The sequence below is a fragment of the Falco peregrinus genome, chromosome 5 (assembly GCF_023634155.1).
Source record: "Falco peregrinus isolate bFalPer1 chromosome 5, bFalPer1.pri, whole genome shotgun sequence".
Classification (NCBI taxonomy): domain Eukaryota; kingdom Metazoa; phylum Chordata; class Aves; order Falconiformes; family Falconidae; genus Falco; species Falco peregrinus.
The window spans coordinates 83,444,934-83,469,799 of record NC_073725.1 but is presented as its reverse complement, the minus strand read 5'-3'; the positions used below and the strand labels follow the sequence as shown (position 1 = coordinate 83,469,799).

General features: G+C 47.7%; 1 protein-coding gene across 4 annotated transcripts in view; it reads left to right on the top strand.

Moving 5' to 3' along the window:
- Positions 1-8,142, top strand: part of PRKAR1B (protein kinase cAMP-dependent type I regulatory subunit beta) — a 100,775-nt gene extending 92,633 nt beyond the window's left edge. For all 4 annotated transcript variants that reach the window (XM_005228962.4, XM_055805636.1, XM_055805637.1 and 1 more), the window contains exons 10-11: positions 5,214-5,295; positions 5,721-8,142. In XM_005228962.4, the coding sequence (XP_005229019.1) occupies positions 5,214-5,295; positions 5,721-5,893 (255 nt within the window). In that variant the 3' untranslated portion in view covers positions 5,894-8,142. The remainder of the gene's footprint in view (positions 1-5,213; positions 5,296-5,720) is intronic.
- The last annotated feature ends 16,724 nt before the right edge of the window (positions 8,143-24,866 follow it).

Genomic DNA, 24,866 nt, shown 5'->3' with positions numbered 1-24,866 from the left:
ATTACTCCTACAAACCTTGTCTTGCCTGCAATTAAATAAAATACTCCCAGAACCATACTGTGTGAAAGATTTTTTAATTCATTTCAGATCTGCTATAGCTTCCATCCAGTCCCATCTGCTTCGCTGTGTGAACAGGAGCAGTTTATACCACTTCACAGCCTCTTCCTTCATCTTTTGTAGTAACTTCGCGAAGATTTAATAGTGACATATAATGAGGGCTTGTATGAGTGGAGTGAGGGAAGGCTTACCTTTGAACGTGTGAATTATAGAGTGTGCGGATTAACAAAGCGAGAAAGCGCAAAGGTACGTTCATAATAGCAACTGATAGAGTTAATAGCAACAGCAGATGGATCAGCCTGACCTTTTCCATCTCTAATTCTATAGGCTGCACTGCTCTTTTCTAGTGGATGGGGAAGAGGAAAACAAAATAGGCTAGAAAAACTTTTAAAGCTCAAAACTAGGATAAAAATGTAATGTTTTGAGGGCATGGGAAGAAAAACTGTCTTCCATGCTTTTCTTTAAAAAACCAGTAAGTAAAGAAGGATGAAGTAAGAATGAAAATAGAAATAGTGTCTTCCTGCTTATGAAAATTAAGATTCTTTTCTTTTAAAAGCAGAAATCTATTCTGTACACGTAGTGTATTGGAAGGATATAGACACTGATGTTGCATACACATGGTAGAACAAATATTCAGTATTTGTTTCAGTAATGATAAATATGTCCTTTATTGCAGGTGGAGCCTCACTGTATTTTTTACTGATTGCTATATCTTTAAAATGGGAGGTTAGACCAGCAAGACCAAAACATCAACCAGATCGACTTTTAAACTAAAAAGGTTTTAAAAACTGTGCTGAATTTCCCTTCCCACCCACTGCCTCTGGTGAAGGACCATACTGCACAGCCTGTCCCACCCAGAGGTAACACAGACACATCACTGTCCTCCACATTTTGCCTTTTGCTGCCCAGGAATGATCCCATCCAGCCTGCTGAGCTGCAGCGGAGGAGTAAATGCAGGATATCAGGTTTTGGCATCATGAACACTTGTCTTCTGTAGCCAGGCTACTTAGGCCAACTGCTGGCTGTAGGATTCATACTTAGTATAAATTAGGGCTCCTGAAGCAATTAGTGCTTGTAAGTACATGCAGGATAAGGCCTGGGAAATCTCAGTGTTGATCCACATGGGTCACTGTCTTTATGCTGTAGGATGTCTTACTCATCCATGTGGTCCGATAGTTTAAAAGTGAAATATCTATCAAAATCTCATTACTTTGGAGACGATGGGAGCTCATGGATTATAAACCTTAATTTATTTTTCATATCTTAAATTATGGTGCCCTATCTAAGCCATAAATTTTTACAAAACAAACTGCTGATGCATTTGAAGGAGTCAAATAAATACTCTCAGCACCATGACAGTAGTGACAGAGGGAGTGAGCAGGTGCGTGGGGTGAGGGTGGCAGAGAGGTGGTGATGGCACAGTGCTTTTGGAACTGCTACTCTTGTTGTTTTTGCAATAAGATGCCCATATTTACTTGGAGGAGAGGAGAGAAGGTTAATGATATTGGTTCTTGGGAATGCAGGCACTCCCCAGTTACTGAAAGGGAATATTCCTGGAACCACCAAAGATCATAATTTCACTCCCAAGTGTCTGCTAGCAGAAAGGCATGCCTGTCTGCCTTCGGTTTAATATCATCACAAAGTGCTGATTTATTAAATGGCGTCAAACATCTTGACAGCCTTTGAGCCTGTGCTCTGCAGGGTTTGCTTGGTGGGGTGGGGGGCTGAAATGGCTATCAGTGTACAAGACAGTATTTAAAATTGAGCAGCACTAAAGAGCCTGTCCCTGCAAATCTAGGATCGTGCAATTTATTTCAGAGGGACTGATCTTGTCAAGGTTTGTGTGCCGTTTAAGGGGAAATCATTCCCACCGAGACCAAATGCTTTTGGGAGTGACAGCGATAAGCACCTTGAATCCTTGCTAGATAATGCCCGTACCTCCCAGGACAGGGCTCAGGAGATTTATTCAGTTGTATCATTTATAGGAGGTGGGGTTTGCTGAAGTGCAAGACAGATAGAAAGCTCAACAACTGTGTCAAAAAGATTTGATAAGTAAAATACAGCCATGAAACCTGTGATGGGAGCAAGGGTAGTGATCAGCACCAAATTTATTTAGTATGACAACGTCATTACATATGTGGGTAATGAAGGATTGTTTCTGTAGTATTTTATTCTCTGTTATTTTATTTCTGTGTTATTTTTGCCCTGGTTGCACTGGTCATCTACAATTGGACTCTTCCTCTAATACAGCCAGAACAGCGTTGATTCCAAAGATAAGACACATGCAGTGAAGGTGATACGGATAGATAATTATAAATGCGCCTTCTTTGTTTGACGGTGTGGACAGTCTTCCCGTGAAGGTCACTCTGACAATGCTCCAGGATGTACTTCTGGAGCTGGTGGCTGGTGCAACAAGAGGCCACGCGGTGTAATCAGATCTTAGATCTGGGTGCTGGCTGTCAGGGTTTCAGGAAACTTCTTTTGCTCCATGATAGACCTGTTCTCACTGGGCAACGGGAAGAGCCTATGTGACTGTTAAAACAAGAGTGGAAAAATATGTATCTGGAATATGCATTGCTTTATCCTGCCAAGCCAAGTGTTTATTGTGGAGGCCAGACACATCTGTCCTCCTCCAACAGATATCATGGTGTTTCTTGGATTAAAAAAGCCGACTGTAGTGGAACAGTGGAAGAAATTGCTTCAGAAGACCGGCTTATTGGAGTCCTGTATCATGTGGACCCTGTCAAAAAAATATTAGCCACAATAAAAGCTGATCCTTGGGGAGATGAAAGCAATATCGCTTGATGTTGTGATTACCTTTACGGCAACACGCTCGAGGTGGGCAGTGGGGAATTGAGTCCTTTCTTCATTTGACCTGAGTGGCCAGTATGATTACTTTGGGGATATTTTTTTTTTTTGTTTTGTGTAATAAGACATCTGTAATAAAAGGGTTTTTTTTAAAAAATAGTTTTGGGAAAGAGACTGGAGACATGGATTGCAGACAGCTATTTGGGTCAAGGGGTTAGGTTTTTGCCAGGCCCCATATGGGGACAGAGAGGAGGACAGGGGCTGGAAGAGCTTCTGAAGCTGAATCTATCGACGCTGCGCAGGCAATAAGAACAGCATCAATTTAGTGAGCTGCACCTGATCTGAAGTTTGGCAAGAGAGAGGTTGATACACGCGTTATTCCCTGTGTGGGGTATTTCCGAGAATGCTGCTTATGAGTGTATGTTGGGTCTGAAAACCTGCAGCAAGTGTGAATAACAAAACTCATTACACTATCTTTGCCTGTTCATGCCCTTGCAGATTTACTGGAAGATCTTGAAAAACATCAGCTCTGGCGGGACAATTCAGTTCTATCAAGGATAAGGAATTTTTGCTGGAAACTTGACAGAAGAAATAAGATTTACCTCTTCATTTATGTAGCACATAAGTTAACCTAGAGAGAGGCCCAGCAATTTGTAAAGTGTATGGGCTTAAAAATAACCCTGTTATGAAATAGGACATGTTGCAATACAACAGTATTACAGCAGCTTAGTTGTGTGCTTGTTCAGAAGAAAGCAAATTATGATCATTGGCTACAGAGCAGTGGCTATTGGACCACTCTTGGTTGTTCCTGGGCCCCCAGGTCCTAGAAAAGTAAAAGCCAGACCTGAAGCAGCCTTACATTGCTGTTCCAATTTGCAATTCAATGACGATGTTTGTGATGCTATAGGGTGTATTTATGTGCAGTGGAAAGGTGAAGGGCTGGTTCTGCAGCGTGCTGGGTGCCTTTAACTGCATGGAAGCCAAGGTGTTTCAGGGTGCTGGGTGGCTCCTCAAGCACCCCCACCACACCTGGAGGCACACAAGTTTCTGCTGGTGGAAGGAAGCTGCAGGGTGTTTGCAGCCAGTGAATCTGCACTGAATACTCTGCACTGGAGGGAGGCTTCTGCTCCAGGGTGGGGGGGTCCTGCAGCTGGCTGCAGGCACCAACAGTGCCGACAAGCCAAGCGATGCAAGACTTGGGTGTTCAACTGCGGAGTGAGGGCTCTGGTATTTTCCAGTAACTGGCATCAATCTTCTGAGCATAGTCCATCCACATCACTGTGCTGCCTCCCCTTCCCTGTCCTGGCTGGGGCAGGATCAGCCCTCACAGATTACTTTGCAAGCTGAAAATCTTAAAAAACAACATCAAAACATCAGTGCTGTTCAACTGCACTGTCAAAAAATGTCTCCCCAGTCTATTTAAAAACCTTGGCTTTTAAAAATCTTTTTAATTTCAGTGAAAATCAAAGTATGTTAACATTTGCCTTTCCCTATGCTTTTGGTTTGGACTCAGAAGGTAGTTTCATATGTTACTGTAATTTTTTGCAGAAAAGCAGATACCTTCTCTATTCTTCTACAAAAGCTTTGTGCCACAGTAATTTAAGATTTCCTCCAGGTTCGAATATTTCTGCATGTAAAACCTCTTTGAAGGTTTAAATAGACTGTAACTGAGTTTTGACATGTATTAGCACGTGTCAAGTACAGCAGTTATTAAGGGTAGTGGAGACAAGACACATTCCATCTCTCCAGCGACTGACTCGCAGGTGTCCAGATCACTACAGGCCACAAGCGGGCAAAGCCACTAAAAAAAAAATCACTGCTTTTGTTGCAACAAGCATTAAAAACTGCCTTTCCCAACCATTTCAGCAATAGATCCAGTAAGGAATAGACTCTAGTTGCTGTCTTACAAAATCGTGTTCCAAGATTGTGACTGGGAAAATTGCCTTTTTATTCCTTTTAATGTAAATCTTTTCTATGTCTCTTGTAAGGTTCTGCATCCACCCAGAACATATTTTTAAATTACATTAAAGTGTACATTTGCACAGCATGATGTGCACTGGTTAAACGGGAGTTCCTGAGTTCTGTCCTGTTCCTCTTCTCTTCTGTGTGAGCTGAATCTGTCTGCATCCAAACAATTCATAAGAAAGAAATCCTTTGCCATACTGATGGATTTTTTAAAATTTTGTAATTCCATTCATTTATAGATGAGGAATTGACTGAAATTGTTGCCTGTCTCACAGCAGAACTGAAGGAGTGTGACAGGCAAAAGGGGCACCAAAGGCTCGATACTTTCCCATGCGTAACAGGTTTAAGCAAAGCCACCTGACCCTCTGCGCTTCTCTTCCCAGGGCACAGCTTCTGTTCTGCAGCGCCGGTCTGACAACGAGGAGTACGTCGAAGTTGGAAGACTTGGTCCGTCAGATTATTTTGGTAAGAAAATTCAGCTTAAGTATGATTCAGAAAGACAGGCCCATGGAGTCGTAGTTATTGTTTTAATTAGCGTTCGACTCTTTTACATGAGAGGGGTTATGCGCAGGTCAGCCGCTGCTTTCAGCGATACTGAGAGATTCCAGTGAAGCTGAAACCATTCCTTGGTTTACACCACTGTAGCTGACAGGAGACAGATCCAGAATCGGCAAAACAGTCTGAAAGCATCTGTTTTCAAAGGCATTTTGCACGCATGCATTATGCATGTGTAATGCATTTGTACTGTCAACAGAATTATGTAAAATGTCTATCAAGAGCTATATAAAGGGAGATGTTCTACAACCAAAGCAACTGGATGGTGGCTAGAATATGCACCCTCCGAAAAAGAGGCAGGGGGGGGATGACGGTGTATTTATCCCTGCTTCCAGGTGAGATAGCGTTACTGCTCAATCGGCCCCGGGCTGCCACGGTGGTGGCACGCGGACCCCTGAAGTGCGTAAAGCTGGATCGGCCCCGCTTCGAACGAGTGCTCGGTCCCTGTTCCGAAATCCTCAAGAGAAACATTCAGAGATACAACAGTTTCATTTCACTCACCGTCTAAATGATTCCTTCTGGAAAGCTGCCTTTGTGTGACCTTGTGCACTTAAATTTGCTCTGTGCAGCTCCATAGCTTTATGAAGAAAAAAAAAAAAAGTGTGCATTTTATGCGTATTTTTTCTGTTTATGTCATGTAGTGGATGTCAGTTCAAATCTCATGTATCATGTAAGTAGGAAGACAACTGTTTGGATAAGACTAGCTTTAGGGAAGATTAGGCTCCTGGCTTGCAGGCAAGATTTTTACCTATTGTTGGATCACGTAGCTTAAAACTGTGGGTTTAACTATTTAAAATACACACAAATTTCTACTTCCCTCATTATCTTTAAAGCTGGTCTTACTCACCTTTTGTCAGACTTCTTCGACCAAGCGATGTTCCTCTGCCTGCTACTTTTTAAAGGCTTTTCACTGGTTGTGGGCTGGAGGTCTCTGAAATCCCACGGGGTGAGTGACAGCCACGCAGCTTAACAGGAAGGTGGAGGAAGGTTTTGATCATTCCAGGAGGCCAAGGAAAAGTCGAGCTTTTGAGTCATTTTGTTTGTGGCTTAGATATAGGGGCCATATTCCTCCGTGTTGCAAGACCTTTCAGGTCTGCTTTGTAGGATATGCTAAGCCAAACAGCCTGCTCCAGTCTTCTGGGTGAAGAGGTCAAGGGACAATGTTTTGTAAGAATTCAAACGGAGCCTTTAGGACCTAAGTTATTTGTCCTCAGCTTTTTTTAAATGAGGGTTTGCATTAGATCCCTTAAAAGTCCAATGGGAACTTCTCTGCTGAATTAAGCAGCTTCAAAACTTATTTATCTGCAGCAGAGTGTCCTCGGCCACTTCCCTGAGTATCGTATGAGTGCTGGAGAGGTGCTGCCAGGTGTACTTCAGGGGCAACGACAGCACTGTGTTTTTAATAAGGTCCACTTAATCAAATTCAAATGCCTTTCTTCTAGTATATGACTAAATTTTAGGATTTTATAGGATTTTATGAAAGCCAAATATGTGCTTCAGAATGCTGCCTGTCCTGCCGAAGTCAGGTATCACAGGAGAGGAAGCACCAGGACCTTGCAGGAGGCTCCGAGAGGCCAGATCCCCGCAGGGGCGTGCAGCCTTGCTGGCAGTCGCTGCTGCTCTGCCTGGACACGGGTCTCCTCTCACACGGAGCTCTTTGCAGATCCAGACCTTACCCTGCTGCGCAGCCCTCCAGGGTGGGATCATTTAGGTTCTTCTTTGCAAAGCTTTTCCTTCGAAGGAAAACTTGTCCTTGCTAACAGCAGCACAGGTCTGCATCTCCGCTACCCCAGATAGCACCGCCTGCTTTTCGGTTGTGGCAAAACTCTCCTTCTCCTTTATGATAACATTCTTCTGGGGAAATAGGAACTTTCTGTGCTTTTCACATGCCAAAGGTTATGCAGTGAAATAAGGCAGCAGCCTCCCTTTTGAAACCAGAGGTGCTGGTGAAGATCATGGCTAAAATTACTCCTACTGAGTAATACAATGTGCTTTCTTCTTTGGAATTAAGAAAAATTAACTTGGGACTTTCCTGTTGACTCCCACCAAGAGGGCCCAATAGCCACCCACCGTGGTTTTTACAGAGCTAACTGCTACTTGACTTCAGACTCATCGCTTCAAGGTGCTTAATTTATTTCAGCATATTTTCAGTGGCCCTGTCAGTGTATATTCGTTGCTACTATTTATGATGATTATGTTATGCTTCTTGCATGTGGTATTAAATACGACCATTCTCATTTTTCAGCCTCGCAGTTTTTATCACATACATTTATATAGGCAGACCCCCATTATACATGTATAGCTAAATGTATATGCATTTGCAAAACTGTTGATTTCCTTCACTGTTTTTGTATTCTTTCGTGCAATTTTTAAAAGAAATATTTTTTGAAGGTTACCAGTCACTCATGTATGTTCTTTTACCTACTGCATTTCTGTTATATGGGTAAAAAACCGTGTTTCGCATCATATGCAAAGTGCATTTCTTGTTGAACACCAAGTATTAGCCTCAGTTTTCAGAAGTTACTCTAGCACACACCCCCCCCAAATTCTTTGCTTTAAACCTTTACAGCTCATGGAAAATACATTTTAATTATGGTTCTGTTATAAGCAATCTCAAGAGAAGTGTAACTGTTTAACACCAGGATTCCTGTGCTTTAAGTGGAACAAATTATATTCAATGACATTTTAAAGGTAATTGTAATATTTGCAGTGAACGATGAGACAGGGTTACGGTATGAATAAAATTCTTCTACATTATATGTGGCCATTGTCGGTTTATTAATAATGGAAGTGTGTATGAATAGAAGTCATGTGCTAGTTAAAATCTGCATATCATAAAAAGTTTGAACTCTACTGAAAATAATCAGATGCAAAGGGGACAAAAAATAGACCAAGAATCCCTGTGCTATATATAGTCATGGAAACCAAACTGGTTTTCTAGAGGACTAGCATGAAGAAAAAAATTTCTTCTGCTTAAATGTGACCATATATGTCTGTGTAAAGAAACAGGGGTTCAAGGTGTCTCTTGGACCTTTGTGGTGGTGGTTAGATGAGAGTTTGGCCAGGCGTTAGGCACAGGTGGCACACGCCATGTGTGAGCTGGCTGGCTGGTCGTAGGGACCCTCTGCAGGGCTTCAGAGCCAGGGGGCTGCTGCCGCGTCTGGGGTACAGCCGGTGGGAGGACTTGGGAAGAACAGGCTCGCTCCTTCTCCAGTACCAGTGGAGCATCTTTCCCCCCGGTAGCACCGTGCCCCAGCGTCCCAGCCGTTCCTCCCCTCAGCTGCTGGCCGGGCGCCTGCCCTGGGACTGAAGCACAAAGCCCTTGCTGGCACTGGGGCTGTAACTGCGCTGCTGCGCCAGGTGTAACTGGTGGCTCGTGTTCATGCAATGGGCTGGCCAAGAACTACATCGAGGACAAACTTCTTGGAGAAGGCAGAGCCTCCGAAGGCACCGCCTGTAGCTCATGCATCAGGGTGGGTGGTCAAGGCACCGGAGAGCAGGGCTGCCGGGTGAGCAGGAGGCATTCAGCGCCTCCTGAAACGCTGTGCTACTGCCATACCCACAAGAGCTCTGGTGGCCACCTAAGTGGCTGTGTCGTGGTCCAAGCTTGCTGCAGTGCTGGAGCCATGGCCCCAGAGCAGCACGCGGGGCTGGTGGGTTCACTCTGTGCAGTTCTCCGCGGTGGCCCCTGCGCAGGAATCCTGGGCGGCTCCCGGCCTCCAAGGGCTGACCAGCTTCCACTTTTGGAGCGTGTTATTTTTCCCCCCTTTGCTATGATTCAGGCGGGAAGGACTCGTCTTTCCAGAGAATTACTCACATGATGTAGCAATCAGAAGTGACCGCTCTCTCTGAGGTTCTTCCAGAGGGACATTACCAGCCCACGCTCCCCAGAAAAGAGCATCTCACCACTCCTCATTGTCATTCTTTTTTGGTCGGTTTTGTGTTGCAGCCATTTCAGGACTCCAAAGACAAAATAAAAGACTTTTTTTGAATAGAAACTAATTGTACCTCCAGGTTTTCTACAAAGCCGGCGTGGCTGACCGGGTGTCAGGGTGTGCATCGTTACCGCGGGCCCTCTCACGCCCACCCGCGCCTTTGCGGCGATGGTTGCCTAAAGCTTTTGAGCCACGTGAACCCCAGGAATCCTCGATCCTCAAGCGGGCACGGTCTGACCCCGTGTTACCTGCTCAGGAGCTGGTGGAAAACACGAGCCATTGCAGAGAACCGAGGGATCCCAGCACACGCTGGGGTGGCTGTTGGCTGCTGGTTTGTTCTGTGTGCGGTAAGTGGTCTTCAGGGTGGCCACACAAGGGGGGACGTTTCTCGTTGCGAAGGTTGCACGAGGTGCGTGCGCCACATTCTTCAAGTCTTAACTGGTGCATGAATTCTTTCACTGGCCTGTTGAGGGGAGAGGTCCTGGTGGTTTTCTCACATTTCTGTGTAGCAGCCAAGAGAGGGAGAATATTGTCTCGTGCAGAGGCAAAGCCGTGATGATCTCCTCACAGAGAGCCAGAGGGGATGTGGCCTGCGCCTCGCAGCGCCGTGTCAACGTGGTCGTGGCACCCACAGCAGCGTCCCCAGAGACTGCTGCAGGGGGGCGGGGAGCGAGCAGAGCCGAAAGACAAGAGTCAGTGGTGTCGCACCGTTGGCCCAACGAGCGCTGACCAATTTAAAAGCTCACACTTGGTATTCCAAAGACCAGCTCACCATTTAGAGACCGAGTTATCTACTCTTACGTTCCCAGGCATGTTTTTTTAATTTGTTTCTAATGATTTGGCAGCTCTAGCTGGAGCTCATTTTCGCCTTCTTCAACTGCGTACGACTGCTCAGAAACTCGCAAGAGCGTTTCCACAGCCAGAGTCACTTTGGTAGGTCCCACTTCCCTCTGGAGAAGGAGAACATATTTGGATGTGAGCGTATGTGTAGCCTTGAAAAGCTGATGTTACGGGAATGCATTGGCTTCCACGTTCCCCCTCCTCCGAGGGTTTCTCTGTGGCTCTTTGCTGCTCAGCAGAGTTTTATCTGGGATGCAGCACTCGCACAACAAGCTGGCCTTTTCTCTGAAAAAGCTGCCTGGCCAAAAGGAGCTGGCATCTGCAGCCATCTGGTATTTTTGTGAAGGCTGAGGATGTTTTTTGCGCTTGATCAGGCTCCAATACCAGAGTGATTCTTCTGATGTCTAAAAATCTGGATTCAGCTTTGAGAAAAGAGGCCGCACGTTGCCTGGGAAAGGAAAGCAAAGCATGAGTGCCTCCTCGGGCATAGGCTGACTCCTATCTCCGAAGTGCACTGGTAACTTTTCGCCTCCCAGTGCTCCAGCCCTTCCCAGCTGTGTTTTAATCCTTGTTTTCAATCACTCTCTGCGAAAGTATTGCAGAGAGATGCCACTGCCCGGACAAGCTGCAACCCACATCCCATCTTCTTGTGCTTAGGCAACTTTAAGTGTGCAGAGTTCTCTTTAAAAAAGTTGTGAGCTCTCATGGAGGAAAAAAATAATCATTTTACCCAAGAAGACTGCTCCTATTCCAGTATAAACTGTCTCCAAACATGGAACAGCCGCGTGCCATGTTGCTGCATGGGCCAGCAGCGCTGAATGAATTGGCAGATGCTGCGCTGCTTCGTGATTTCTAGTAGCTGGGCTGTGAGAACCCTGCTCCTCTCTACTCACAGCTCTGGTTTGAAGCCGAAAGAGTTGGTTTGCCAAAAAAAAGTGCCCCTCGCCCAAGCCCTGAGGGGATAAATCGAGCCTTGCGCTGCCGGGACTCACCGGGTGCATGCACCTTACCCCCGGTGGGTGCCAACAGCCTCCGCTCTTTGCAAGAACTGGCAGTTGGAGACGGAACGTATAGACTGATGATGAGGTAGGGATTTTCTCACCACTGCCTGCTGTTACTGGCGCTCTGGATGTTCATACTGCTGGCTCTAGGGAAATCAAGCCTTTCTGGGAAGTGGCTACTCCCTATCCTCTTTATACAGAAAATGTATTGTTATTATTTGAAAGCACTTTTGTATTGCCCTTAGACTACAAGCATGGCGATTGTTCCATTAGAAGACATCATGGTGCATAGCAGTGAAATACGACGTACAGTACCATGCAGTATGTATTTTCCAGATAAACTGGGAAAACAGTGAAATGGATCTGCAAAGTGGGGGTACAATAGCTGCTTTGCATTCCTCCACATGTGTGGAATTTATACGCGCTACAGAGTGACTCTGTTCCGTTACCATGTGTTTACGATGATCGGATGATTAGTTGTGTTTCTAGCCGGTTTCATTTGCTTGGTTGTATTTGTGGGCCAAGCACAAAGTCGCAGCCACTTCAGATCGAACGCGGCAATGAATTAGTGCTGGCTGAACCCTCCCACCATTTATTTCCACTACGGCAGCGAGGGGGAACAGACTTAGCAGCTGAGAAATACAAGAGATTATTTCTCCTTTTCATCCAGGGGCAGCTCAAGCAATTTGCCAGATAGAAGTAGTTGGCTGCATTTGCAGACTCTGGGTTATTTGATTGAGACTTTCCAGCCTGGAGGTGCATCTCCTCTGCACCCCACCCTGCCCAGGGAGCAGAACGTGCCGCAGAAGCGCCGAGCGGGGAGATGCATCGCTCTTTGCAGTTTAACTTGCGTAACGATGACTGCAGGAATCGCTGCTGGAGGAGAGTCTGCACCTCTGAGCACCAGCTCCTGCAGAGAGGGAAAAGCCCTGGTCGTGGTCCTGCAGTAGGGAGCAAGGACTCATGCCCCCGCGCGTGGTTTGTGCAGCTCTTGGCGAGGCCAAAGGTATCTGAGAAAGCAATATTGCTGCTCCTGAGCCTGGCAAGGCTGTAAGTCACCGCTAACGGCCACCAGCAGCATCACGAGCTCCACTCCCACTGACGTGGACACTCAGATGTGTCCAGCACACACTGCCATGGGCCGAATTCCCATGAGATGGCAGGATGGGTCATATCCTTGACACGTACCCAGTAAAGCATCGCACCCTTGCCTATTGCCTTGCATTTCTGGCTCTAAGCCTGAGATTTAGCTTTTAGTGAAATACGGGATTAGCCAAAGAGGGCTATTTAAGACTTGGATTTGCAGGGGGCAGGAGAAGGTACCGAAATGGCCAGAGGTTCCCGAGGAACACGAGAACCAGCTCAACAAAGCCACCCTTGTGTGAGCAGGGAGATGCAGCAGAACCTGTGTCCGGATGAAAGCTGCCCTATCAAAATAGCCATAAACAAACCCGCCTCCTCTGCTACAGAAAAGCTGTTGTGCCAGGAGCATATTAAATTGTATATGCTTTTTCTCAAGGCAAAAGAATTGCAGCAGTGACGGCAGCTGTGTGTGCTGGAGCCGAGCCACTGTATTCAACTAATGAAGGCCTTGCTGAGGACGGGGTGGGGGAAGGACTGTGGATGAATGTATTATTCAGAGGGACCCACACTGAAATAATCTACCGGCACTGGGGATATGTGGTAGGAAAAAAAAAAAAAAAGAAAAGGAAAAAAAAAAAAAAAAAGCTATGACACCAAAAGCTGATACATTTGCCAGAGGGCAGCACAGGTGATGGGCCAGAGCCTTCCCAGGCTGGGATCTGCAGTCCTGCGGGTGCTGCTGGCCACAGGATGAGGCACGATGTGTTTTTCCTTCCCTGGGTTCCCCTGGGATATTCTGGGTCTCGGTCCCCAGGAGCAGAGCTGGGCTGTGGCTACTGCTCTGACCCAGGCAGAGGAGCTGGTTACAGGCAGGGGGATCGCCGCTGCCTGGTGCAGGGTGTACGGGGTGGGGTGGGGGGTGGGGGGGATTTAAAACCAGTGAGGAGCCGGGAGATGTGAGCAACTCCATCCTCTACATCAGTGGGCTCTGCTGATGATCACCTGGTTGATCCCAGGTGTGGTGTGTAAATGGGAAATAAAGTGGCCTGGTACCCAGGGCAGGGTTGATTCAGCTGGGGCTGCTCCCTGCTGGCTCCTGCCCGTATCCCGGAGGGACAGGGTGCAGCAGGCTCCGGGCTGGGACTCACACACGCTGCAGCCAGCACGTTGTCTCAGCAAGGTCACCTCTGTGTGAGCATCGCCATGTGGGGGACAGGGGCTCGGAGGGATCCCTCTGCAACCTCCGAATGCTGGTGCGCTGTGGAAAACTACAAAAGCAGATTTCCTCGCCCTTCACACCGTCTCAGCCGTGTGTGAAATGAACCTCACAGCCAAGCTCCATGCCTGGTTGGAGGAGGATCTCTGAGTCTGTTGCCCATCCTTGGCTCTTAACAACTTGGGCTATTAAAGGTCCAAGCCCAAACCTGGCAGCCCCTGCACAGAGGAAACACATTGGTCCTGTGGGAGCCTGGATCAGCCAGAGACCTTCTGTGAAGTCGGGCGAGTATCTACAATCTTTTTCCACCTTGAGCTGCAGTTCCCTTGTGAGCAAAGTTGAGTTGTGAGTAAAGATTATGGGATAATTTCCCATTCTTCCCAAAACTCAGAAACATCAAGAAAACCAGCAGGATGCGTTCCTTATTAACTCGGGAGCATGCTAGCAGAGGCGCCTCATGTAGACCTTCCTTAGGAGGAAGTGAAATGAAACAGAATAAATTCAGAAAGGACGGCTTCTGTGCAAACACCTTGCAGGTGCCTCATCAAAGATGAGCGTATCCCCAGGCAATAGAGTTCAAACACTGCAGCAAGGAAATGGGACAGAAGAGCCTGACACCCATCTCGGCTTAAATTCAGTTGCTGCAGCTGTCCCATTCTTTAAGGCAGAAGAGGAAATTTATGGCTCTCCTGCAATGCAAGCAATGCTCCAAGTGCCCACAAGGTAAATGCCCTTTTGTGCTCGACTCTGTTCCATATCTGAAGTCACTGCGCGCACAGGGCTAACATGATTCCGTGAAAGAAAACCCATTTCAGTTGCTTTTTAAGCAGATTACAGCAGATTAGCTGGCTAATCTATACGGAATCCTCTCTCCCAACAATTTCAAACTGTAAACAAATCCAGCCACTTTTGTATTGTGTATAAATATTTACTGTGGATTATATGAAGATTAACTTCATATTATATTTGCGACAATAGTTTTATTTTGTGACTTGCTACCTTTAGAAATGTAAAACCTTTTGAAAGAAATACACCTTCAACGCAGCATGAACTTAAGGCCCAGCAGCTGTACAATAGCATGTACACAAACAGAAACTGAATGTGTTATCTCCGACAGATGAAGGAAACCAAGGATAAAAGCTGCCAGTGCAGAATAAAAATGCTTAGGCTTATCACGGCATGGAAGTGAAATCTTCCCTATAAGATCTGACCTGGTGTTAGTAGCTGACACCTCACTGCTACTCACAGCGGGTTCTTTAGCTGCAGAAAAAACCCTGCGCGTGGTTTGCAAGCAAAGGGCATTTGATAGATGCTGTTTAGTATCCTGGGGTTCACCCTCCTGGGGTGGTCAGTGTGAGTAGACCTGGCCCTGCCTGCTGCCCAGGTACCTGGTAAGAAACAGGGCAGCCTTTATAGATATATAAAGATAGATAGGTAGATAAAAAAATAGAGAGAGCAGTTAATCTCCCTGACAATCTGGGGTTTTGTCATACCCCCAGCCATGCGGAGAAGCCGAAGGGCCAGCAGATCAAGTCTTCAGAGGCTGCTACTGACATCCCTGCCAGCCCCGTGACCTGCCATGTGAAAGCTCCCAGGTTTGATTCCCAAATTTAAAAGGTCGCTGGGGAGGTGAGGGATGGGAATGCTGTTGGTATCCCACAGCCCAGCAAAGGAGGGAACCAAAAGGCTGCAGAGGAACAGCTCGTGCTCTGCACATCGCCTGGAGCTGACGCTGGGTGCGCAGCCCATGCAGGGGCGGGGGGCAGGGAGCACCGGCAAGTGGAGGGAGAAAGGGGTCGATGTGCAATAGGTGCCTGGAGCAAAGCGCATCCTTCCAAAAAACAATGGGCCACAGGCCATTGCGGAGAGACCACCCGCAAAAGGCACTGCAGGACCGTGTCTGGCAGCACATGGTGCTGGGGTGGGGTGGGGTGGGGGGACAGTTCGGGGGCAGCCAGCACCCACCTGCCCGCACCCCTCGTCCCCTGGCTCTCCAGGCCGGCTGGCGCGGGCACTGCTGTTCCGCCGAGAGCAAAGCCAGCCTTGCACAGGCCTTCGGTTAGGACAGGGAATGTTGTGTCTACCAGGCTAGCGATGGAATGCTCAGTTTACAGGACAATGGCTTTTTAGGAAGCCAGAAGAAGTTAAACAGCCTTCCCAGATGGAAGCTTGTCCCTTCCCACTCTTTGTATAATTAGGGCAGCTTCATACTCTTACAAAGAGATGATCTGTTTAATATAAGAGATTTCCAAAGTCTTAGCAAATATGTATCTGAGAACTGGCTTCTGATGTGGTTTATGTTCTTTTTGATAGATTTCAGTTATGGGAATGTTGGTTACAGAGGCAGCGAGTGATTCATGCTGAAACCATCCGGGTGCCATCTGATACACGCTGTCCACCCCAAGGTAGAGGGAGGCTGCTGCCTGCGTTGTATTAGTGCTGCAGTTTAAGCTGTTCAGCGGTAAGTTATAATTGCAGAAAAATTACTACAGCTGAAAAAAAAGGAAGGGCTGCATTTTGCAGAAGAGAGGTAACCCTTACCAGATCAACATTTCCATAGCAAGCTGGGATCTTACAGTGATGCCTTGAGACCTCAAACTGACGCGCTCCATGCAAGGAGCTATGCTGGCACCTTAGAAAAAGCAAAAAAGCAGGTCTCTAGCTGCTGCCTCACAAGCGTAAAGCAACGTGGAGAGGAGCTGATTGCTCTTTGATTACTGCCCACCTTGGAGCTGTCTCAGAAAACATCTTTCCCCCCCTGACTGCAGTTTTGTCTCAGTAGTACTTGCGGGATCAAGCCCTCAAGCAGATGGGGAAAAGAAGCGGGGAGACAACGACCGTTCTCCTCGACATTTTTTTCCCTATAGTGAAGCATTTTGAAATCCCGTCTCCATCTGAAGAGCATCAAAGCAAGCAAAAGGGCAGAGGGGGGTCTCTGAAAAATCCCAGAGGGGAGCTGCTCTTCAGAGAAGGATTGCAGTCCTCCAGCTTTGATGTGCTCCTTGGAGCCCATGTCCCACCAGGTGACCCTTTTTGCCTGGCTGAGGCTGGGCTTCAGCGCTGCACAGCCTGCCATCTGAGAAATCACTCACGGACAAACCTTAGCACTGCAACAGGAGAGCAGGCCCTGAGCATGGAAAACAGGGTGACCAAAGCCGTGGGGCATGATGCTGGGCAGCAGTGAAGGGGTCACTAGCATCCAATTGCCTTGCAGCACATCTCTGTGCTGACTCCTCTCACAACTGGGAAGCAGGGATACTCCTCATCAAAACTCACACATTCCCACTGGACTTCCATAACTTCTCCAGGACTTGTGTGAGAGCCGGGTGAGGCCACGAGCCAAGAGCTTTGCAGCATCACATACCTTTGTTGCCATGTAATAGGCAGAAGACTTGAGGATACTATTTTTGTTTGCAGGTCTTCCCCCTCTATTGCCCATGTTTCAGCTACACATAAATCTGGAAGGGAAGTTTGCATCTTCTTTTGTATCAGATTTGTAGCTGAGTTATGGGGGTTCCTTGACCACTTACTCCAAGATTATTCATGTGACAGTAAGTTCAGGATCACTAGGGGACAGTGGCTTGTGCAGATATCAAGAAAGCCCTTGAAATGGTGTGGGAGGCTGCCAGTCCCAGAGCGGCAGCCTCCAGCCCAGTGAGCCCTCTGGACGATGCGGGAGCACCAGGACTGCTCAGTGGCCTTGGAGCGGCTCCGTAAGGGGCCATCTGTCCTTCCCCAGTGAAGCCACCCTTCTCCGCCTCCCGGTTTGCAGCATTTTTCTGACTGTGCTCCTGCAGGGTTATTTCATAAACCTCATTGCACCTGCAGCAGTTTCCCCACACAGAGCATCTCTGACAAGGAGGGCAAACAGCTGCAGCAGGAGGGGCACGTATCTCTCCCAATTCAGCATCCCTTTTCTATCGCAAGCTGGTGGCCTTGGCTGGAGGCCGACGCTCCAGATAAGCGGGCACCGAAGGAAGCCTCCCTGGGCTGGTGGAACACTGGCCAAAGAGTAGCGCCAGCAGCTCCTACCCGAGATAACGCAGCGTGCTTTCAAGATTTATTGCCTTTATCCCCCTTTGCTGCCAGTCTGAATGTTTCAATTATCTTTTTTTCTGTTCTGGCATTTCCCTAACAAGCAGCGTTATTTTGTTGCTTCTGTTTCGGCAGGGACAGACGGAGCCTTGTTTTCCAAACTTGACACACATACATCGAAATCAAGCGGACGATGGCAAAGCATATTTGGTCTGCCTTGGTGGTTTGAAAGGTTATTATCTGACCTCCTTCTCATCACCTTAGCCCCATATATCTAGCAAAGGGGCCCCCTGAGCCCTTTAGAAACGCATCCTGTTTCCTCTGCGATAGACTCATGATTTCATTGCTGACCATACTAATTAATTCCTGTAATTAATTCGCTCTGAGTTTCTGAGAAGTTAATCTGCTCCCCAGCTTGACTCTTCTGAGGCAAATTCAGCCTTGGGGCAACTTCACCCATAGCCGGGAGTAACATCAGCACTGACTTTAGCCCAGAGCTCCTGCTTTTTGGTTCTAGCAGCACCTCTAATTGCATACTGGTATTATTGGATGGTTGTTTTCAAGATCTCATGTAGCTTCAGATCTTCCTCTCTGATGCTGCATACACTGATAACGAGCCATATTAGCTAATCCCCCATCAGGATTCATAATGTCAGATGAAAAACCTGGTCGAAAAACTGTTCATCACAGTTTGTACTGCAGTACAAAAGGTCATTCTGGCTGGATAGTTTGTCAGAGATTTTCCATTTGGTGTGGAAGTTTTTCAGGGAAAATTGTGAGTTTCTCCTTTGCAACAATCAAAGTATTCCATTTTCCAAGAGCTACCAACTCTCCCCTGCACGAAAGCGAGATGCAAACATGAGAAGTCGCTTTCTTCAAAAATGCCCATGGCTCATGAGAGGCTCTGCACATGACTCCAGCAGCCCTTCTTGTGGCCCTGAGCTGTCCGTTACCCTCTGGAACCCCTCCAGATAGTCTCTAGAGCAGCACGGCACCCGCATCCCTCCCGCTCCCACAGGCAGCACGCTTATTTCCACAGGGCACGGCTAGGGTGGTGCTAACCGCAGGAGGATTATCCGTATCTGGATTCCACCCAGCAACGTACAAAATTAGATTGTTAAAGGGAAGAAAAGCAGAAATATAAACTGATGAGAACTCTCCTTATGTTGCTGCCAGACATGATCCTTTGGCACTAGCAGGTTAACCTAAAAAAAATTCTGGCCTCTGTTTTTTAATCCATTTCACGTTGCATCCATTGTTACAGGCGAGGCTGCTGGCAGACCTGCACGTGTGTCTGAAGTGATAGGACCAGTGTGTGGCCTTAGCAGGGGACGTGTCTGTCATGTGGGGTCCTGAAAACCCACTGTCACCTCTCCACCGAGCAGGGTGTGATGGAGACAGGGTGCTGGGGCGAGAATGGGTGAATCTGAGCTCTGATTTCAGCCCAAGCAACAGGTGAGGAAAAATAGTCCATGCAAGGCAGAAGGCTGCTGCCATGCTGCCATCACTGGCACCCCGAGGAGCAAGGCTTACTCAATGTGCTTCAGCCCAAGTAAAGCCACCAGCTGCCCATTAACCAATACGTGTGAGAGCATCTCAGAAGAGCCCCGGGCAGGACCTGTCTGCCCACCATCCAACCTACACTCCTGAAAACAGCCTTGCAACAACCTCTGGGAGCCAACGTGCTTCGTTTTACCAACAAGAAAAACAATTACACATGAAACCTCAGTTCCCAGGAGAGCATGATTAAAGGAATGTATTTTGGCCAAAGGGTGGAAATGGATCAAACCTGCATGTTTGCCCCCAGCGGCGTGGTCTGTCGGGTGCCATGCAGGTAAGGGGAGGGCTATCTGCGTGACAGGGTTTGCCTGGAGCTGCTGCTAAAGTCATTTTTTAATGCAGCACTTTCGATTATTTCCTATTTGCTTGATACACCACCAAAATAGATCCAGTTCTCCCCTGTTTTAGCCTCTGCTAAAACCCTCAGACCACATCTTCTCCTATAACAAAAAGTATGTGGAATTGGCTAAAAAAGAAACATTCCTGTTCTCACAACACTTAAAAAAAAATAAAATCCACTCCTTTCCTAAAGAAAAAATAGCCCTTATAAGACTTTATAAAACTGCTTCTGTCCAGAAGGCTCCTGCGTCAGATCAGCTTCGTCCCTTTAACCATTGCTGTGCCAAGCCTTGCTGTAAATTATTAATCATCCCAAAATAGCTGCTGAAAACAGAGGCGAAAGGGTAGGCTTGATAACAGCAACGCGTATGGCATGATTTATTTTGATCTTACTGAAAGTCTTTAAGAAAATCTTTAACCCCCCCGGGGCACGACAAGGGAATGCTGAAGCTGTAGGGATGGAAGCAGAAACCCCGGCAGGAGAGCTGATGGCCGGGTGCCTTTGTTAGACTTGGTGAGTAACGGCAAAAGGGAGAAGGCGAGAGAGGGAAATCAAGCGACGAGCTGAACTTGCAAATGTTTTTGGCATGAAATCATGAGGGCAAATGCAAAGCTATCCGCCCACCAGCACATGCACGGAGCTGTTGCTTTATGGGGGCAATCCTATATATCTATAAGGGAGTGAATGAGATGGCAAAGGGGTTTTCACGGGCTCTTCACTGCAGACGAGAAGACTTGTGGGCCACGCTGCCCCGCTCGTGAGCTCAGCGCAAGATGCAGCACCGCATAACGGCAGATGCTGCACGGGTGATACGGGTCTTGGGATGAGAGCTGGCTAAGAGCACTTTTGCAGCAATGTGGTGACTCTGGGAAGGCGCCTGGCCCCTTGCGAGCCGGGATGAGCCCTGCGGATGGGCAGTTTGTGGGTGCTTTGTGCCCAGGCGTGGGGTGACCCTGTCGCCTGCAGTGCCGGAGGGAGCGGCGCTGAACAGACTCTGCGTCTGAGTTGCGGGGGAGTGTTGAGAAAACCGCACCCAAGCAGAGCTGCTGGGAGAGAGAGAAGGACATTTTGTTGTGAAGGGGGTTTTCTTCTTAGATTTTTTTTTTCCAAGCTGCATTTCTTTGAGTGGCTTTGTGGACAGTGTGGGCAGAGCCAAGTGGAAGGAATTTAAAGGGAGAAGCCAGTTCAGGGTCACAGTCCGATACACGAATATAAACCAAACAATTGCTGACGGTATGAAGCGGATCCCCAGAGCCGCCGCGGGGCTGCAGACACACGCGTGGGACCGGCTGTGGGGGGCACGCAGAGCAGCAGCGGCTGCCTGGCTCTGTGCATCCATCAGCCAGGAGCACCCAGGGACGCAGCGAGCGTGTGCAGCCAGAACAAGGATGAAGGCTTAAGATGGACCTGCACGGCAGAGACCTAAATAACCAGCCTGTCTTGGCTCTTCTGGTTTTGGCCCATAAGCTGGGGAGGGTGTTTCTGGGCAGCTTTCCAGCAGGGGTAAGGGGAACCTGGGAGACAGCTCCACGGGCTGAGGAGGGACAACATTCAAGCCAAGAAGCCTTGCAAGGAAGAACAGTCATTTTGCTCTGTTACCTTCATGTACAGTTGAAGACGTTATCAGTAAGGGATCTGATGCCCTATCAGATTATTATGGCTTTAGTAAATGAAACCTGGAAGGCTGGATTGCTTTTTTCCAGCTCTGTGTGTAATGACCTTAGTGTCATTTCATAGTCACCTCTTCTTCTCTGGCATCTGCTTCTTTCTAATTCATGCACAGCTGGGTTAGAAAATAACCATTGTCAGGAAGGAAGACTATGCTGCATGAAATTGTAGCTCAGTTTAGTAGGCTTTTGGCTCCCATGTCCATGGCCAGATTTTGTTCTCACACCAGTTTTATCCCAGGGACATTCCAGAGACAAATTTCTTACTTGCTTCTTACTCTTTCTACAGCTACTTTGGCAAAGCGTCCCTCACCTCTGAGGAGTCTTTCATTAGGTACACGTGGGATCAAAGTAAGACCTCTGGGACTGCAAAGTTACAGTCTTCATGAGAGTTAGCAACAGGGCTATTTTAAAAATGGCTTGAAAGGTAGTTTGGGCAAGAAGGAAATGTCTTTCCTGAAGAAGCTGGCCAGGTGGGCAGCGCTGCAGTTAAAATTTCCCTCCCCACAGATCATGCGTTAGTACTGCCAGAGCTGCTGTGACCATGTCACCCTTGTGCAGCCGGTGACACTTCACTCTGGTTTGAGGAGACCACCACGTACCTCTTCAGGCCTCCCAGCCAAAGCAGGTGGTGTTTTAGGGGGGAATTTTTTCCGGCACGATCATACGTACACTAGAAATTGGACTGAGACCACAAAGGTCACTGTGGATCAGAGCTGCATTTTGAAGCAGTGATGTAGAATTTAAAGACTCCATCGCTGATTCCCAGTCTCTTGAGCCATCTGGCTCCCTATCGCTATTTTATCTCTCAAGTGCTGCGAATGTTGAGGCCCCGTTCTGGTGTAATGGCATTTTGAATTAAATTGACAGCCAATTTGGATTACACAACCATGAAGCAAAGAAAACACAAGACACAACACAGAAAGTCCCTCCCAGCAAAAGGTTTCTGATGACATTTATGGGAGTAGGTGGCTCAGGGCCTTCAAGGGAAATTCCAGATGGATGGGAAAGTAGCAGTGATACAGCAAACCCCTGTGAGGGTGGGACCAGGGGCACATGGTGAACCACCAGAGAAGATGTGGTTATGAGATCAGATGGATGGCCTGGGGAAAGTCAGCAGAGATATGTGGAAACCCAGTGGGCAACTAGCAATGTCATGCTGAGATGAGCATGAGATGGGAAGGGCGTGGTAAGGCAGACTCCAAAAGACTAAATGCTTGCTTAACACCAGGAAAAGAAGCAGGTCCATCCTAATGATGTCAAAAGAAAACTCCATGCTCAGGGTTAGTCATGCTTGTAAGTGCTGGGTTGCGCTGTTTGACCCTGTCTCTCCATCCCTCAGAAAGCCAGGGTTGAGTAAGACCACACATCACACCGCACACCTCCGGAGGGAAGTGATTAAGCCGTGAATAAGACTCACCAGCTGGTGTGCTTTGTGTATGTGCATATACCATGGAAGTACTGCAAAACACGAAATCTCAGGCCAAGAGAGCCTGGGACCAAAGGTGAGACCTCCATGAAGGACCATGACAACAACTGCAAGACTAAAAGCATGAGCAATGGAAACGGACACCATGCTAGCATGGATGTTTGAATTTGGCATTTTAACTTTAAACAAAGGAGAATAGAAGGGTATTTTTCAAATCCTTCTCATTAAGTAATGCCCCCAGCTGCCATTTCTGTGGGAGCTGAACATGCACACGTCTTTGATGCCCTTGGGAATTTCTATTTGACTTCGGTATCAGCCCTACATAGACGGGGTGGGGGTGGCGGTGGTTTGGTAGGAGTCTATGATAGTTGGCTTCTTATTTGGCCCTTCCTTGTTTCTGAATGGCTTCCATGCCTGGCCATAAAAAATAAAAATTTAAATCATTGATAATTACGAGAGAAGCCTAATCCCCAAAGACTTCTACCACTGACTTGTGTAAAAGCAGGATTTTACACTGGGTGTTGCTAGGGGCACATATTTTACCCAGCGGCTTTGGACTTGGACACAGATCCACCAGTTATGCTTGTTGTCTGCATGCAGAGTAGAAGTGGAGCAGGCACTCAATCAGCATCAGTCCCTGATCTGGCCTTTTTCACTTCTGCAGCAGCCACTAAGAGCATCCAGAGTTGAAATGGTGGCACCCCCAACCAGCGGCCCTCATAGCACTACCCCTGGACTTCAGACATGCACCAGCTGGAAGAGCATCCCGTTGCTCCAGGGCTGTCGGGGTGTGTTGGAGAAGTTGGAGATGGCTGGCTGCAGCCTTCATCTTCTCCGGCATCCACAGAACCTGAGATGAGACAGGAAAGCTGTGGCAAAAGATGGAGAAAATAAAGATATGGAGGTGATGTGGAAAGCACAAACTGGGGAAAGGATGGGCAGGAACAAGGGAAAAATGCAGCAAGAGGAAGAAAAAAAGAAAAAGTCATAGCGAAGGAACAACAGTAATAAACCCCGTGAGACAAACAGAAGCAGTTTAACATTTGTATGCATTGTGGCTGGGCTGTTGCCCGTGGTATTTAACTTCCCAAACTAACCCAGCCATTATGCACTGAATGATTGTTAATGCAGCAGATGCAGCCAGACATATGCAGGAGTGTGTTAACGTAAGGCCTGATGTAAAAAACACCTGCTAGTTTGGCAGGGTGTCTCAGGAAAGATACATGCGGCTCATGTGATTGTGCAGTATTTACAAAGGTATCTGTTGCTTTCTCATCACACCATATGTAATTCCCATTTGCCTTAACGGGAGCTTCGCACAATGATGGTGTTGAACAGAGACACTGGGCTGAAGTTAGATGGAGCTGGTCCCATTTACACTAGCAGAGAAGCTGACATCTTAAATGTCCCTATTTTTGTGGTTTTTTTTTTTTGTTTGTTTGTTTGTTTTTCCATCTGAAATATCTAGGACATGGAGAGGAATTCTCTCTCTACAATACCTAGGGTCCAAGGCTGCCTTGTTTATAACAGCTTAAGCTTTTATAAGCCTGAAGGAATTACACTGATGCCCGAAGTTACACAGGGAAGAGGCACTTTTGGAAGATTATAAGAATGTGGCTGCCTTATCCTAATCCCCAATGCCAAGCCACTGAAATGGATGTGTGTCATTACTGAAGTCTCAGAAGGGCTGACACGCTCTCCCGGCATAAGATCCTCTTACAAACCAGAGACTGGGCTGGTATGGGTCAATTCGGCAGCAGTACCAGGCTGCCTCCAGGACCATCCTAGGAATGGAGGGCTCTGACTCACATGCAGAGAGCAAACAGCTGCACTGGTTGAGACATTACCCCACAGCTGTCTGTCCGGGCTCCCTGCAGAAGGCTACCCATGAGCAGAAGCAACTGAATGGGATGGATGCCTGGGCCCCAGCTGTCCCAGCTCAGGGCCTGGGGGATGCATGGAGAAGGCAGATGCAGAACTGGAGTGGCTGCAGCGTGGACACCAATGCCTCCACCACAAGCTGGGAGGCACCCCTGGCACAGGGGAAAAGCGTGATGGAGAGAATACCATAGACTGTCCCAGGAAAACTAGAGCTCATTTGCTAGAACCCTCAGCAAACAGGTTTCTTTGCTTCCCAATTGCTCCATGGGATTTCTTTCCCAGGCTTACCCACTTTTGCCTCTCTCCTTGCCCTGCTGTCCTTATTGGAGCTCCAGCATTTCCCACTTCCCACCTCTCTGCAAGGTGCGTGCACAGGAGAAAACCTCCAGCACAGGTCACCATGTCATGGGAGCAGGCGGTGGGCAGCCAGAGCTACAGCCAGCCCCAGCCGTTATCTGAGACAGAAAGCAGGGATGCAGAGAAAGCTATTCCTT